At 42.2% G+C, this 18,120-nt stretch overlaps 1 protein-coding gene across 1 annotated transcript in view; it reads left to right on the plus strand.

Annotated features, from left to right (window-relative positions):
* Positions 1-3,673: 3,673 nt before the first annotated feature.
* The window catches only part of DIAPH2 (diaphanous related formin 2), an 868,850-nt gene continuing 854,403 nt past the window's right edge, over positions 3,674-18,120 (plus strand). Inside the window, exon 1 of the mRNA XM_031944530.1 lies at positions 3,674-3,839. Within this exon, the coding sequence (XP_031800390.1) occupies positions 3,717-3,839 (123 nt within the window). The 5' untranslated portion in view covers positions 3,674-3,716. The remainder of the gene's footprint in view (positions 3,840-18,120) is intronic.

Below are 18,120 nucleotides of genomic sequence, written 5' to 3' on the forward strand. Positions count from 1 at the left end.
GAGATCACCTCAATTTCTACACTCCCCCTCCCAGAGAGCTTTCCCATATAATAAATATTTGTAAAGGGGAAAAAAAAGGTCAAAGAGGAAAAAAAAATGACAAAATCAATACATTGAAACAAAATCTAAAACTCTATGCAATGTTCCATATCTGTGGTCCTCCCCTGTCTGCAAAATAATGATTGTGATATTAAGGATAATTAATTAATAAAGGAGCTTATATTCTAATGAGAAAGACAACATGGATGAAGACAAGTATATATGGAGTCCAGGGACTTTTTTAGGAGGGGACCACTAGCAGTTAGGGTGTTAGAAAGGCCTCATTTATGAAAAAGTGCTTGAACTGAGCTTTGAGACAAGCTAGGGATTCTATGAGGATAGCGTCACCGAGGGGGAGTCTAGCATCTAACTGTTCCCTAATTACTTCATGTGTGTTAATTTAATCACATTTCTTATCTCAAAATCAAGGATATGTACAATATAATTAGAAGAGGTGGTGGCTGGTTATGTAGTAAGAATGAGAGAGAACAGATGGACAATCCCTGTTCTATAATTGTTACTTGTGAGATATTAAAAGAACTAGTAGAAGGCCTCCAATGCATTGGGCAGATCCTCTGTGGAAAGGTGGACACTTGAATCGTTCAGAAGATAGTAGGGGGGCGGGGGTTTCCCATCTACACCAGGGGAGGGAGCATTCTCCAAGGAGCTGGGGGGTGTCTTGTTTCCGTTAAAGTATCTCTCCCCCAACACTGGTTCTTTTTACGTTTCCTAGTCCTAGACTGGGATTTATAGAGGAGAAGGAAGCACACGAGAAACCAAATACTGTGGTGGCTTTTTCCTAACTTCAGAGAATCCCAGCTGTGGGCCATATCTGCTTTCCTCATACTGCCCTTTGGCTCAGGTGCGTCTCTCTAGCCCAACCTTTCTTTGTTTCCCAAGACAGAGAAAAGAAAAGAGAGCCGTGTAGGTGGGGCAAGGTTGTTTCTAAGACTCTAGTTGGGGTGGTGCCAGTTCCCGAATCACCTGACCGTGCCTTGCTAGACAGCCGGGGCAACATTGGTTTGTTGGCTTCAAACGGTGGCCAATGTCCTCCATATCGGAAAGGGTTTTCATTGTTGACATTAACTGTAACAAAATACTGAAAAATAAACACCAAGAATTAAAAGAGCAGGGGTTGAGTTTAAAGTAAAATATAAACACAATCGATCAGGGACATCTCTTTTCAGTTGATTCATAAATGATTTGAGTTCCTCTGGACATGGAACTCATATTGAAACTATCTGAACAACAAAACCTTCCATTGAAAGCCATGTCACCTTTACATAAATTACAGGACAACAACTAAATCAACGTGACTCATATCATAGTCCCTTCTCTCCCCTTGTGAAAGCAAGGCCAAAGACTCCTAGCAATGAAAGAGCCTTCAGAAGTCATCTATTCCAGCCCATATGTGAATAGAATCCCATCTCTTTACATGCAATGAATGAGCCAGTTTACATTTCACTTCCTCCAGTGATGGGGAATCCATCATTTCTCTAGGAAGTCAATGCTACTTTTGGTGAGGTAGGTTTTTTTGTTTTGGTTTTTTTTTTTAGAATTTTGCAAGTGCCAGACTACTTCTGTATATTTAAGTGGGACGATCAGCCTAGTCTGCAAGCTTCAGAATTCAAAAAATGTAAATTCAAGTTCCTAAGCATTTGCTTTATTTCTATGCCTCTCATGGGTCCCCTGTAAAAACTTATCAGAGGAAGAGGTAGTGCCCTTGTTGGCCTTCAAGTAATAGTCATTTTCGAAGCTTTTCTAGTTCAAGAAATAGTGTGGTTTGGTTCCAGTGGCTTGTGGTTATGAGATTCCCAGGCAAGTTTGGTAAGCTCTTGGAGTTTCAAGGTCTTCCGAACAATGGTGGGAATCTGTAGTATTGAGCTCATAAGGTTGTTTTGAGGAGCGGGTGAGTAGGCAAACTGCCTCACAAACTTCGAAGTGCCGCATAAATATGGTTGATTGTTGTGGTAGGACCGGCCAGAACTAGCCCTTCTCTGGTAAAATCTTTGAGAGCTTATATTCCACTGTATGGCATGGGTGAGGCATTAAAGAGGGACATATTTAGGCGGTACTTTGTGATTGTCTGACATGTGAGCTCACTGCATTCAAATAAATAGGTAAGTAGTATAAACTTGATTGGGCATCCAAGCAACAAACATTTATTAAATGCCTTGTTCTGGGCTGGGCTCAGGGAAAGGCACAACTACAAGCCCATGTCCTCAAGGAGTTTACATTCTACTGGGCGGAAATGTACTAACTTACCTAACAGTGGTCATTTTGGTCCTCTTTAAGAAAAGGAAGGCAAGAATCAACCAACTTAGAAGGGGATTCAACATAAATCTAAGGGGAATTTATGGAAGGAGGGGAAGTGTGGCTGAGGGACCCCCACCTCGTGCTGAGTTTTGAAAGCAACTGAAGCTGTGGAAGTGCATTCTGGGCTGGAGAGAATTAACAAAAATATAGAGAGCCGGAAGATGGAGGCTGCATGTTGTGAGAAACCGGCAAAAGATCAGTTTGGTCAGATCAAACATACACATGAGGAGGAGCAGTGTGATAAGGCCCCAAAAGGGCTGGGGCCAAAGCCTTCCGGGGCTTTAACCGCTACAGGATTTGATTTGATCTTAGAGGCCATAGGGAGCCACTCGAGTTTATGGAGTACATACAGGGAATAACACGATTAGATTTGCACTTGGGCCGATTGTCTTGATATTGGAGGGGGGAGACTGGAGGTGAGGAGCCTGTCGAGTCTTGCTTCTGGTGGCTTTCCAAAGGACACTAGTTACAGAATTGAGTTTGGAAGGAACCTCTGGGATCATCTATTCCAACGACTTCCTTTTCCACGGGGGAAGGGAAGGGAAACTGAGTCCCAGAGAAGGCGAGCCGGCCAAGGTCAAACACAGTGGCAGATTGGTTAGCCGGCATTTCCCAGTCCTGAGGTCATGCGAGCAGTGGGTGGTCAAGTCGAGCTGCGGCTCCAGGTATCTCACCTTCCACAAGGTCCACGCACGGGGATGGGGGGGGGGGTGGAAAGAGGGGAGAGACGGGGTGAGAAATCGGGAGTCCGAGTGGCCCCGGCGGGGCGTGACCTTCGGTGGCTCTCCAGCTGTCACTACAACTTTTGCCTAGCGCACTGGCCTCCGCTTCCCCAAGCGAAGGATGGGCTCCTCCCCCAGGGTAGCGCCTCGCCGCGCCCTCCCTCCCCCGCCCGTCCCCCGGAGTCCCGTCCCCGGGAAGTGAAAGGCGCGCTCTGAGAGGCCGGCCGGCCGGGCAGACGGGCGGACGGGCGGACTGGGAGGCAGCGCTCTGGCCGGCTCCAGCCCGCGCGCCGGGCATGCTCAGTAGCGCGGCCCGACTCGGCAGCGGAGTCGGAAGCTCGGCTTTCCGTGCCCGGGTGGCTGTCAGCGGCCACTCGGCAGAATCACATGTGCCGCGGCCCTCTTAAAGCCACAGGCGCGCCTCCGGCCACAGCGGCGCCGGCCGTCCTTTAGGAGAGCGGCCGAGGCTCGGCTCGGCTCGGTGGGCTTCGGGGCGGACGCCCCCAGGGCCCGAGGGCGGCGGCCGCGCCCCCAAGGGCTGCCTTCTCTCCCCGGCGGCCCGGGTGGGGTCCGGCGGCTAGTCGGCTGAGGGCGGGGCGGGGCGGGGTGCGGGGCGCAGGTGACGGGGGTCCGAGAAAGATGGAGCAGCCCGGGACGGCGGCGGGCCCCGGAGGCGAGGAGCCCGGCGGGGGTCGGGGCGGCAAGCGAAGCGCCGGGGGCCGGGCCGCTGGCGACGAGGAGACCAAAAACAAGCCCAAGCTGGTGAGTTGGTCCTGCCCGGGGGCGGGCTGGGGGAGACACTCGCCACGGAGGGAGGGGGGGTAGGGAGGGGGCCCCCCCCCGAGGTCGCCCACCTCCGAGCCCCGGCGCGCCCGGCGCGCCCGCCCCGCCTGCCTGCCTGCCTGCCTCCCACCCGCCGCGGGGGCGAAGAGCCGCCCCCTCCTCCGCTCCCCTCCTTCGGCTGCGGGGGGTGGGGGAGGGCGGGCGGAGCCCCTTGAAGAACTGGGGAAGGGGCCTGCCCAGCCCACGGGGGCGCTGGGGTGTGCGCGCGCGGGCGCGCGGGACTCTGTGCGCGTACCCGCCGCGCCGGCGCCCCTCCCTGCCCACCCCTCTTTGTAGCTGCTGCCGTTGCTGCTCTTTGAGCTTCGGGCCGGGGAGCCGCTTGACGACCCCTCCCCTCCCGGGCCGGCGTCTGCTCCCCTATTCCGGGGGAGCCCACCCCCACCCCCAGACTCTGCTGCACCTCTCCCTCCTTCTCTCAGGCAACTTCCTTGAGGAAGACGAGTCTACACACACTTGTCTTCCTCCAGCTCCTTACTTTCCTCTCTCTTTCTCTCTCTCTCTCTCTCTCTCTCTCTCTCTCTCTCTCTCTCTCTCTCTCTGTCTCTCTCTCTCTCTCTCTCTCTTTTTCTTTCTCTCTATTTTTTTCCCTTTTCTCTCTTTCTCTCCCTTTTTCTCTCTCTCTCTCTCTCTCTCTCTTTTTCTCTGTCTCTCTTTTTCCCTGTCTCTGTCTCTCTTTTTCTCTGTCTCTGCCTCTCCCCCCCCTTTTCCCCTTGGTGTGGTTGGGCACCAGTCATGAGGAGCCCGGGCAGTGGGGGGGGCAGGGGGTGGGGTGGGGTTTCTCCTTGGCTGCCAACTGAAAGTTTGAGAGCCCTAGGCAGCCAGCTCCAAGTTTGACTGGCTACAGCTACTTCCTGCCGCTGCCTTAGGAAAGGAAGGGATCACATTGGGCAATCGTGTAGCAGCTTCCCCCTTCACTCTTGCCCGACTTGGGTTTTCTAGATCTGGGGGAAGGGGGGGAAGGGGGGAAGGGGGAAGCCTTGTCTGCTCCAGTGAGTCAGTCAGCACATGAAAGAGGCAACGCTGAAAGTTTTGAGTTTACAGTAACTTGTCAGTCACATCATTGGAGGGACTGCTAACATCAATGAAATGAAAGCTGTTTTGGAGAATGGGAGAGCGAGAGCAGCACAGTTTGTTACAAGCTTTATCTCTAGATCACAAATCAAACAGTTCTATATTTCATATTTCTACATACTTGAGTTTACTTTTATTTACTTCACACTTCCACGTGAGCTTTTTAACTGTGAAGTAGACATTATGGCCAGTCACTCAGTCTATAAACATTTTAAAGCATCTCGGCATTTAGGGGTACAAGAAGAGGCAAAAGACAGCCCCTCTCCTCCAGGATTGCTCACTAATGGGGGAGCCCCGTTAATGTATGGAATGACTAGGGAAAAAATGAGCCGAAGGAAGGCAGTAGAATGAAGAAACAAAGGGCAAGGCTACCTCTGGTAGGTGGCATTTTATCTGGGAAGTGGAGGTAAGGAGAGAGCACGTTCTGGTCGGGGGGGAGGGGGGGGAACAGCCAGAAAAAAATGACCAAACCAAAGATTTTTGTTTTTCCAGCACTTCTACTACATAGTGTCTCAGAGATAGGCCGGGCGTGTAGCATGGTGAGCAGTCCATCTGAGCTAGCATAGACTAGGAGACGGGCAGCAGCACATCTAAAGTCAGATCTTCTTGACCCCATGTCTAGCACTAGGTCAACTGCAGTACCTCACATAAAAGAAACCACTTCCACAACTACTTGCTTCATCTGAAAAGATAATGGAAACTCAGTTTTCCATGCCATCTGATTTGTCACAGAAGGCCACCTGCATTTTTCTTGAGCCATTTTGTCTGTGGCAGAAGACAGTGAGTTAAGATGCATTTGCATTTCTCCTACTTTTCTATCAAAAGGAGAGAGGTGCATTTATTTGTCTCTTCTCCAAGATAGGTCATTAAAATTACTTGGTGTTTGTCTTCATTCTCTTAGTTTTGGTTTGACTTTTTTTTTAGTCATTGTGTATTTTCTTTCTCCTCGAGTCCTCCTGTATCTATTGTACAAATTTCTCCACGTTTCTCTAAATTCGTCAGTGATTTTGCTCTGGCACAGTGATATTCGTTACATTCACATACCACAATTTGTTCAGCCCTTCCCCAGTCAGTGAGCACCCACTTTGTTCTTTCTAACTCTGGGACAGAAACAAACTCTTATGAGTCACACAAACTCTGGAAGTGACTTGTCTCAGACAGCGACCTTTGGTTCATTTGGTGTTGGGCTCCTACTTGCTTCGGTACTCTGTTTCAACTTTGTCATCTCTTGTCAAAGGAAACTTCCAGGAGCAGCTAGGTGGGACAGTGGATAGAGCACCAGCCCTGAAGTCAGGAGGACCTAGGTTCAAATCGGGCCTGAGATACTTAATACTTCTTAGCTGTGTGACCCTGGACAAGTCACTTAATCCCAGTTCCCTCAGCAAAAAAAAAAAAAAAAAAAAAAAAAAAAGAAACTTCCAGGTTTTGTATGAAGGTATCTATCACCAGAACCTGGTGATATTGGAAAGCTTGCTGGATTGGGAGCCGAAACTCCTGGTTACACAATGGACCATAGTCCTGTATACTTATCACATACATACCTGTATGACCTTAGGCATGTCACTTAAAACTGACCTCCGGCCCCCTTCTCCCCCATTCCCCAGATCCTCATCAGCAAAATTCGAGTGTCAGAGGATCCCCTTTAGCTCAAAATCACTCAGCCTAGAAGTTCTGCTCTTCTGAATTTGTGGTAAGGTGTGTCATTCCGCTTTGAGTATAATGTTAGAACTACCTTTTTACTTTTCAACATTATTTGGTAGTTGCAAGTTGCAAGTAATTGGTTGGGCCATTTACCAAGAAGCTTTTGCTTTTAAGAAGCCTCCTATCAAGGAAAAGTGTTTATCTTTGTTGGTAATAGCACCTTGATTCTATTCTTAACTCGCCTTTGGCCATTTGTACTGTTCCATCTTTTATGTTTCACTTGTCTTAGACAAAGAAACTAGATAGGTCTGTGGTGGTGAAAGTAGCTATTAGCTGAACGTGATACTGTCAGCTCCAGCTCCCAAAGCTCTTCAAGCTATCCCATATGAAACACTGCTTTAAGCAAGGAAACACTGTTGTTACAATATACTTTGAAAGTTTTTTTCCCTTCAACTAAACATGTAAGTTAAATAGCATAAATAATTTAACAATGTATCTTAAAAGCCGACTGGGCAAAGCAAATAAAAACAAACCTATGAGAACAACATTTTAAGCCAAACGCATTATAGACAGAAAACTGGTGGCATTTTTTTTTGAAGCATTTAATTCCTTTAGTGTTGAAAGGCAAGCAGGCCATAGTTGAAAGAAAGTTAGCCTTGAGCTGGGAGAGTTTAAGCCCCACCCCTGACTTTTACTGGCCTTGTGATCTTAAATAAGTCACTTAACCCTGGGCAGCAACTCTTAACTGTCTATTTGCAGAGAAAGTGATCAGTTGCATTGGAGAGAGATTCCCCACCTGGGAATTCTCTATACCAATGGAAATCACAGTTCTAATCCTTATTCCTAGTCTTGAGCTCTTTGAAATCTACGCCTTGGGTATTAAAAGTTAAATGTTGGAAGCTGTAAGACCTCTTAGGAAAGAATTCACTTGGACTTTTCAACCAAAAAATTATCCTGGTAGAATAAAACATTCTGTCTAAGCGTTTCCATTATCTTGTTGTACTTAAGTAATTTTTACTGGAGTTACTGTTTTCTTATTTATGAGCAGTGTTACAGATAGCTTCTTTTTTAAACAAAAGTTATTGGCTGTTGGAGGAAAGTGCCCATATGGCACCATGAGGTGCAGTGAAGAACACTACAAACTGACATAAGTGATCTGTAATGAAGAAAATTCACCTGTGAATTTAAATAAACTATTTGCCTGAATAAAAAGTACCGTGGTCTTTGTTAAGATTTTAGTATGTCTCACACAATTGTTTATTTATTTATTTTTTTTTTTTGCAAATCTTCAGTCTTCTAAGAGCTATTTATTTGATAGAACAGCGGCAGTAGTAAAGTTGCTTAGACCCATTTCCCCCACTTAGCTGTTGAAACTGGTCATAGATAACACAAAGTCTTTTTCTTTGGAGGCCGTTAGATTCTATGTGGTTTCTGAAAACTGAAGTTCAAGGACATGTTTCCTGTAAAAGGGGATCACTTTAATTTATTAATGTAGCATGAGCTTTTTAATCAGTACTAAGGAGACCCATTTTTCTTAACTGCCTTCTGGGGGAAACTAATGGATTTTGTCCAAGATTTAAAAGCTAGAAATGTTCAAGTTTACTTGAGAGATCTACTCAGTGTAGTCACTTCCTGCTGTTTTTAACACTTGTCAAATCTTGACTAATGATACTTTGATTTTGTGTGTGTGATGACTTAACCGTCTAGTTAGTCTCTGACTTGAGTATATCATCTAACTGCAAGGCTAAATTAGGCATGTTAAACGAATCATTTAAAATGAATGCATTTTGTCAGGTGAGATAGGAGTATGCTGTTTAGTCTTGATCATAGCTAGCATTTATATGGCACTTTAAGGTTTTGCTAGGCATGGCACATATATTCCCCCATTATCCCCGTGAGATCAGTGCAATTATTATTTTCATTTAACACAAGTCGGACATATCTTAGGAAGGATATGAATTCAGGTCTTCCTGTTGCAAGACCGGTGCTCTATATACTATATCACCAAACTGCAAGTCAAGACACAGTCATCTCTTAAGAAGAAATACTGGAGTGTATTGTTTGGTACTCATGTTTCATCTTGGGATTTCAACTGTGCTGAGACATTTGTGGACATTTTGATTCTCTGGAAGAGTAGTCTCTAAACACCCAACCAGTAAACTTTTTTGAGCCTACTTATTCAACATGGATAGGTACATTGATAAATTATACCCAGAATCTATTGGGCTATAATTATATATATATATTATAAGACTTCAGCTAAATAAAAATAATGACATGGAGAAATATTTTATTTTTAAATCTTATTTCATAGTTTATTTTTTCCAATTACATGTAAAAACAATTTTAACATTCGTTTTTTTTTCTTTCGCATTCCCTCTTCCCTTCCCTCTCTTCCCATTGAGAAAGCAAGCAATTTGACATAGGTTATACATGTGTAGTCATGCAAAACACATTTCCATGTAAGTGATTCTATGAAAGAAAATACAAATCAAAGACAAAGAAAGGAAAGAAAAAATATCTTTGATCAGCATTCAGTCTTCACCAGTTCTTTCTTTTGAGATGGTCCTACATAACTGTCTTGGAGGATAGTTTTGCTGAGAATAGGTAAATGCAATATTGCTGTTACAGTATACAGAGTTCTTCTGGTTCTGCTTATTTCACTTTGCATCAATTCATGTAAGTCTTTCCATGTTTTTCTGAGAGCATCCTGCTCATTATTTCTTAAAGCACAGCAACATCCCATCGCAATTGTGTACAACAACTTATTCAGCCATACCTCAACTGATGAATGTCCCTTCAATTTCCAGTTCTTTGCCACCATTAAAAGAGCTGCTATAAATATTTTTGTACACATAGGTCCTTCTTTTTAAAAAATCTCTTTGGGATACAGACCTAGCAATGGTATTGCTTGGCCAAAGGATATTCTAGGCTTTATAGCCTTTTGAGCATAGTTCCACATTGCTCTTCAGAATGATTGAATCAGTATATAACTTCACCAATAGTACAGTAGTGTTTTAATTTTCCCACATTCCCTTCAACATTATCATCTCATCAATAGTGATTTATAGCATTTTTATATGACTATAGATAGCTTTGATTACTTTGTCGGAAAACTGCCTCTTTATACTCTTGGATCATTTATCAGTTGAGGAGTGGTTCTTATTTTTTTAAGTTCGACTGTTACCAACTATATAATTCTTTCTCTCTTATTGTCCCCCCTGTTTATTCTACTCTCTTTCCCTTTTTACCCTGTTCATTCTCAAAAATGTTTTCTTTCTGTCTTTTACCTTTTCCAAACTGCTCTCTCTTCTATCAGTTCCCACTTGTTTCTCTTATTTTCTTCTCTTCCTACTTTCCTGTGTGGTAATAGATTTCTATGCCCAACTGAGTGTGTATTTTTATTCCTTCTTTGAGCCAGTTCTGATAAGAGGAAGGTTCATGTGCTCCCATTCCCACTTCCTCCATTTCCCCCTCTACTGGAAAATCTCTTTCAGGCCTTTTTTATGTCCAAATAATTTATCCTATTCTACTTCTCCCTTTCTCCTTCTCTAAATGCATTCTTCTTTCTCATCCCTTAATTTTATTTTTTAGGTAATCACACCATCACATTCAACTCACATCTCTGCTTTGTTATGTTTACTCTTTCTAATTCCCTAATTATGAGAATGTTTTTAGGAGTTATAAATCTCATTTTCCCATGTAGAAATATAAACAGTTTAACCTTATCAAATCTCTTATGATTTCACTTTCCTGTTTATCTTTTTATTCTTCTTTTGAAAATCAACTTTTCTATTCCATTTGGTATTTTCATCAGGAGTGCTTTAAAGTCCTTTATTTCATTAGCTATCCTTTTTTTTTCTCCTGAAGGATTATACTCTGTTTTGTTTGGTAGGTGTCTTGGTTATAATCCTAGCTCTATTGCCTTCTGGAATATCATATTTCAAGCCCCTATGATCCTTTAATGTAGAGGCTGCTAAATCTTATATTATCTTGACTGCATGTTCCATGATATTTCTCTTGTTTCTTTTTTGTTGCTTGCAATATTTTTGGCTAAAAATTCCTGAGAGTTTTTATCTTGGAATCAATCTCTTTTAGGAGATGATCAATGGATTCGTTCAATTTTTGTTTTGCCCTCTGATTCTAGAATATTGGGGCAGTTGTCCTTGATAATTTCTTGAAAGATGATGTCTAGGCTCTTTGACTTTCAGGCAGTCCAGTGATTCTTACATTATCTCTCCTGGATTTATTTTCCAGGTTGGTTGTTTTCCCAGTGATTTATTTCACATTATCTTCTTTTTATAAATTCTTTTTAGTTTGATTGTTTTTTGATGTCTCATAAAGTCATTAACTTCCCCTTGCCTAATTCTAACTGTCTAACTGTCTAACTGTGACCAATTCAAATTTTTCTTTGAGGCTTTGGATGCAGGAAGTTTGACTTTGTTATCTTCTTTTGAGTGTGTTTTGATCTTGTCACCTTAGTAACTTTGTATGGTCAAAGTTTTATTTTTTTTCTTGTTTGCTTATTTTCCAGCCTATTTCTTCTTCTTCTTCTTCTTCTTCTTCTTCTTCTTCTTCTTCTTCTTCTTCTTTCTTCTTTCTTCTTTCTTCTTTCTTCTTTCTTCTTCTTCTTCTTCTTCTTCTTTCTTCTTCTTCTTTCTTCTTCTTCTTTCTTCTTCTTCTTTCTTCTTCTTCTTTCTTCTTCTTTTTATAAACTCTGTGCTAAGGTGGTATTCTGCTTCCTAAGTGGAGCGGGGTACTGTCTCAAGTTTCAGGGTTTTTGTGTAGCTGTTTTCAGAGATGACTCTGGAGACCTGTAAGTTTTTGGCTTCTCTGAGGTGGTATGATCTAGGGAGATGTATGTTTACTGATGTCTTCTACTATGTACTGTTTTGTGAGTGACCCTAAGCACTCTTTTATACTCTGTAACTGTTACCTGTATCCCTGCTCCCCTGTAGCTAGCTGCTAGCTTCCTATATCCCTAGCTCCCTTTGCCTTGCTAGTACTCCTCTTCACGCAGGGACTAAGATCCAGGACTGTGACTTAGATCCAAGTACAGACAGTGCAAGAGAGTCCTGCCCCCAGTGCCAGCAGAGGGACCCTTGTAAATCTCTATCCCTTTATCATCTGTGGACTGAAGGGTCTGGAAACCACCACTGCTGTCACTTATTAAGTTGCTCCTGGTTTGTTTGGCCTGGTCTGTGCTGGATCATGCTCCTTTCTCACCCTAGTGCAAGAAGTCTTTCCTGCTGACTTTCTAAGTTGTCTTGGGCTGAGAAAGTGTTTCACTCCATCTTTGTGGGTTCTGCTGTTCTAGAATTTATTTAGTCACTATTTAAAAGTATTGGAGGGACTTGTGGGAGAGCTCAAGTGACTCTGCCTCTCTGAAAAAGGAAATAGTTTCAAACTCATTTAACAGTATAAAATGTTTTTGCTTGCAAAAAAAATTAACAATATTTTTACTAATTATCTTTGAAAATCTTGATTTAACGCTTTGTGACACAGTGATTCAGAGTTCTAGTTCTAAGGTAAGTTGTTTTTGATACCTGGTTTTAATGACTGTTGTAGCTAGAAAAAGACCCTTCACAAAGAAAAGTTCAGCACATGCTTACTAAGTAATTATACTCATTTTTCCAATCTAATGCTCCAGTTACACAGAGGCTTTTGTTGAAATTGAGCTAGTAAATTTCTATCCTTACAGGTGTCAATCAGTTCTTGTAAACAAATTAGAAGGTGTTACATTTTTATATTTTTAATGAATGATTTTAATAATAACTTTTTATTTTCAAAACATATGAAAAGATAGTTTTCAGTATTCACTCTTGCAAAACCTTGTGTTCCAAGTTTTTTTCCCCCTTCCTTCTTCCCACCCCCTTCCTTAGATGCTAAGTAATTCAGATATGTTAGACATGTGCAGATCTTTTATACATATTTCCCCATTTATCATGCTGCACAAGAAAAATCAGATCAAAAAGGGAAAAAAATGAGAAAGAAAAAAAGCAAGTAAACAAACAACAAAAGGTGAAAATACCATGTTGTGATTCACGCTCAGACCCTGAAGTCCTCTTTCTCGATGCAGATGGCTCTCTCCATCACAAGTCTATTGGAATTGGCCTGAACTACTTCTTGATGAATGCATTTAAAAGGCACTGGAAGTTTTGATTTAGAAATTTTTTTTAAAAGGTTTGAATATTTTGTTTTCATGTTTTCATGTAGAGAAGTTTTTTTTTTAGAAGTGATACAATAAAATGCTACTCCCTATGCCAACCTCTGTCACCAGAGACTCTGACTTAGAGAACTGACCTCCTTGTTTCTCTACCCTCAGGTTTCCTTCATTTATATCACTATCACCTCCATCAGACCAAAGACCTTACCTGGGAAAACTTAACCTTTTCAGCTAAAGTATCCCCTCCCTCTACCTAATTGTGGGGAGTGCCTCATTTGCCCCATTCTATATGTATGCAGACCCAGCCTCACCATCTTCTTTCAAAGCATTTTTCTGTAGTGTATATCCTTACTTTCTAGTCTTACTTTCTCCCCTTTATCCAGTTCAAGAGCCGTGATCAAACCAAGTCTGTCACTGCTACCTGAAAACATGTGTTTGTCTCCTTCCCTGGGGTTCCACTCCACTCCTGTAACTTTTCCTACTAAAATATTGCACTAGGTCATCACTCCTCCATATGTTGCCTCCATTATTAGAATATGACCTTCTTGAAGGTAGGGACAGTTTCCTCAAAGGCATTTATATCTTTAGTATTTAACTCAGTGCTTGACACATAATAAAGAGTAAATAAATCATGGTAAATAAATATGTCAGATCCCTTAAACTTTTTTGCATCACAGATGCTTTTCCTAGTCTAGTGAAGCTTATGGACTTGTCAGGATAATTTTTTTCAATATATTAAGTAAAAACACATAGGCTCACAAAGGAAACCAATTATAATAAAATACAGATATCAACATATTTTTTAAAAAGTGTATGCTCCTCAGATTAAGAACCTCTAAAATCAATGCTTTTTCATTCATTCACTTCAGCAACCTTGAGAGCAGAGAATAGTGGAATAGTATATCTAGAAAATGGAGTCAGCAGTATCAAATCTTACAGAGAGGTCAACAAGGCTGAGAATTCAGAAAAGGTCATCAGATTTGGCAGTTAGACATCATGGGTGACTTTGAAGAGAGCAGCTTCAGAGGAGTGAGCTTTCAAGGAGAAAGAGGAGGTCGAGAACCTGAGAGACTGGGGCGATGGTGGGGAGGATCAGGGACATTTGGCAGGCTGTCGTTTGATGGGGGATGGGAAAGACATTGGAATGATAGTTGTGAGGTCTCTCATCCATGCCTACTTATTTTTTACTGCTGAAAAACAGAAAGTGGAATGGGGGAAAGGGGTCATTGGACTGGAACATTTACAGACTGTGGAGCCTACTTAATGAGGGCGACCTGCCATGGCTTTCTTTCATGATCTGTGGGGCAGGGCATTGGGATTTTGGGGGTGGTGGTGAGGAATTTTGCCTTCTTTGTGTGGATACACGAGTGTAGATTAATCTGCCCTGAGAGCCAAATAATGTTACTATGAGAAGCCAGTTGTGAGAGAGATGGGATTGGATGAACTCAGTGGTAAAATTGTATTAGAAACATTCCCCCACAATTGGCTGTTTGGGGAGGGTCTGCTTATCTTCCAGTCCTCCAGTCGGTTAATCATATGTCATTGAAGTTACATTGTGGCCTCTACTTTGGAGACCACTAGTCTCTTAAACAAATCAACAAGTATTTATTGAATGCTCTGTGTGTATCAGCTACTATGCTAAGTGCTCAAAATAGAAAGGCTCTAACAATCCCTGACCTTCAGGAATTCACAATATAATTGAGGGAGACAACCTGCAAACAACAACGTTAAAACAAGATATTTACAGCATAAATTGGACAAAATCTCAGTGGGAAAGCATCAACATTATGCGGGACAGAGAAAGACTAATTGCAGGAAGTGAGCTTGTGGCTGAGAGTTGAAGGAAGCCAGGAAGGTGGAAAGCCCAGAGCATCTGAGGCACAAGGGAAAGTCTGGTGCAAAAGCCCAAAGTTGGTCAATGGAGGGTTATGTGGGAGGAGTAGTGAATAGCCCACACTGTTTCTGGAGTGCAGGCTGTGCTAAGAGGGAGTGCGGTATAAGAGGACTGGGAAGGTAAGGAGAGGCCAGGCTATGAAAAGTTTCTACAAAAGAGTTAGGGTTAGTTCATTTGAGGTACCCAATCACTGGGCTAATACAGCCCTACCTCAAGTATATCTTTGACTTTTGTTTTTAGATGTGTGAATCATATTTTGACTCTAAATGAATTGTAAATTTCAGAGCCTCAAAATTTGAAGGAACCTCATGGGCTGTCCGATCCAGCCCTACCTGACCAGGAATCCACTCCACAACATATTCAACAAGTCCCGACCAGCTTTGAGGGGGAGGGTGGTGGCGCTCACTCTCCTGAGGTGTCAAAGTACAGCCTGGATAGCTCTCATACCTGGGAACCAGTTTTTCCTTATTTCAAGCTTCAATTTGCTTCTTTAAAATTTCTTCCCATTCTTCCTTGTTTTTCCCTTTGAGGCCAAGCAGAAGCAAGCACACTTTGAATTCAGAGCAAATGATTATAAACCTTTTCCTGGCCCTTCTCAAATATTTTTTTTTTGCACAAAATATGCTCACTTCCTTCACCTGCTCTGTATTTTGCTGTAGTGCCCTGTGTTTTGGTATGGTCTCCAGGCCTCTCAGTTTTCCCAGATAACAGTTTGTGACACTTTGTGTCAGTGTCTTTCTGGAACTGAATACCAAACTGCACGTGTTTTGGTCAGGATACTATGTGGTGGAACCGTCACCTCCTTTTCCAGGTCCTTCAACATTCTGGACACTTGTTTTTGAGCAGGAATCATTGACTTTTGTGTGTGTCATTTATCCCTTTGGCAGTCTTGAAAATGAATTCTTCGAAAAAATTTTTTAGGAGTTTATGTGTTTATAAATATAAACAAATAAGACCATAAAGGAAATCTATTATGATGAAATACAGTTGTCAAAACTGTATTTCAAACCTAAGTTCAGGGACACCTGCTCTAGATGTTTCTGTGAATATCCTTCCTAAAATGTTCTGTCCACATGTGGCACAAACTGCTGAGCTTCTAGGGTGAATGATTCTTCTTCATCCCATCCTGTGCCTAATTTGCTCTTGGTACTTAACTAACTATAGAGTATTAATCAGCTCTTACAGTTTGGAACCTCAAAAGCTTACCTGATTAGGATCCCTCTTATTCAGGTTAGATGGTGTTCCCCATTTTACTTTTAGGCACCTGAAGCTTTTAAAGGTGGTACCCCCCTAGAATGTGAAGACCTCGTATTTTAAAATCAGCCAGAGTCAGGAATTCAGGTTAGGGGAAAATCGTCAGTCTTGATTCTCAGTGAAGAAAGATCGGAGGTGGAAGGGAATCGGCGATAGCAATGTGTGCAGCTGAGTTAAGAAGCTAGCTAGACCAACAGCCACACGACCAGCAGCTACAAGCATGGAACCCAGGCCAATCTCTCCCAGCTTCTCTTCCTGTCTCTCTGTCTCCACCCACCAAAATCGTCATTTCCTATACAACACATCAGGACTTGCACAGAGAGTGGGCAGGGACCATTCTTTATCCAATCATGTATATTAATAGAGTATAGCCCAATTACTATTTAGCCTCACCTACTTGGGACCTCAGTGCATCAACTCAAACCTCAGCCCATTACAGCTAGTCAGCAGTAGTATGAAGATTGGAATCTAGTTCTTCTGCCTCTTCTGCAGTGTGCCATCCACTACAGCATGGTGGCTGACATTTAGTATTGATTCTTCAGTATAGTCCCTTGTCTAACCTGCATATTGACTCTCTTTAATTATAGAAATCGAGGGCAGAAGCCCATTTTGTAACCCTTTGCCAAATTAGAAGTTGATAGTGAAATTGGTCTCAGGCCTCCTGCATAGTGATACTTTTTCCTTTGGGTTTAGTCATATTTCTTACTGCCTCCTTCCTCCCTAATTCCACCCCCCCCCCCAAAAAAGGTAATTTTGATCAAAATTAAAAATTTTTTTGGCTAAAAGGTTTATTAGCCTGAGCTTATTGTAACATCTTTAAGAAATGAGGACAGTTTGATCTATGAAGGGTTAGAGAGTCATTTGCAACCAAGACTGCTGCCGACCTGTTTTTATGGCAGATTCTAGGGAGAAGTGATTACTGTAAATGATGCTCTCACACAGGTATTGCAAGCATGAAAATAGGTGCTTATCCATTAACATACAGTGACTGTGAAAAACTTTGTTACTTTTCTTCCTCTCAGATTAGTTGTAATAATGTTCAGGTAATCTTTTCTAGGGGAGAAAGTTTAGATCTTAATCTAGTCCCAAAGTTCTTGACCTAGGATCCATAAACCAAGGGAACTCATGGATGGATTTCAAGGTGTCTATGAACATGAATGAGAAAAAATGTATATCTCTGTTTTCCCTAACCTCTAATTGAAATTTAGCATTTCTTTCACTTATTTATAATCCTTATTCTGAGAAGGGTTAAGGTATCCACGGCACAAAAAAAGATTAAGAACTTCTGGTCTATTCCCACTTGGAAAATCAAATGTTTTCAGCTGGTTCTTTTAAGTTCTTTGAGCATTCTCATCAATTTTTTAAAAATACAGCACTTTAATTGTCTTTTTCTGCCTTACATGCTTTAGATAAAGAGATCCAATGCAGCAAATGACCATTAGATAGGAATAGAAGTACTGAATGAAGATGCAAAAGATTTTTAAAAGACTCCTTGAAATTAGAGAATTGGGGCCCACACAGAGATGAGAGGCCGTTATCTAGCTGAATTCTGCAAGCTAGCAGTCAGAAGACTTGGGTCTGAGTCTCTGCTTAAGCTTTGTGACCTTGTGTAAGTTATTTATGAAAAGTAATAACACACTTACAAGGGCTCTTCTCCTTACCACACCTCTTTGAGATAGGGAATATACCTCCATCCTTATTTCCAGGTGAGGACACCACTTTCAGTATTCCATAAGTGACTTGTTTATTTATGCTCATTAAGTCACCGAGTGTCAGAGGTGGAATTCAAACTCAGATTCCTTGATTCTCAACCTTTTCCCCCTAATGCACCACTAATACTTTCTGGGGCTTGTTTTTCTTAGCTAAGAAATAAAGAGGCTGGGTTTGAATTCTAAAATCTATATTACATAAAAACCTCCATTAAAAAGTGGATAGATGAATGAATTTAAAAAAGCACTTATTAAGCACTTATTATGTGCAAAGCTCTGTGCTAATCCCAGGGAATACAGTTAGAAAAGTGAGATGGTCTCTGCTCTCTAGGAAGGCCCATTCTCTCAGGGAAAGATACCACATAGAAGAAACTTCAGCTGCTGGTCATATGGAAAGGCCCAGTGGTCCTTAAGATGTAGAAACAAAGCAGATGGCAATTCATCTTTTTCATATCATTTTCATTG

This window comes from Sarcophilus harrisii, chromosome X (genome assembly GCF_902635505.1).
Source record: "Sarcophilus harrisii chromosome X, mSarHar1.11, whole genome shotgun sequence".
Classification (NCBI taxonomy): Eukaryota; Metazoa; Chordata; class Mammalia; order Dasyuromorphia; family Dasyuridae; genus Sarcophilus; species Sarcophilus harrisii.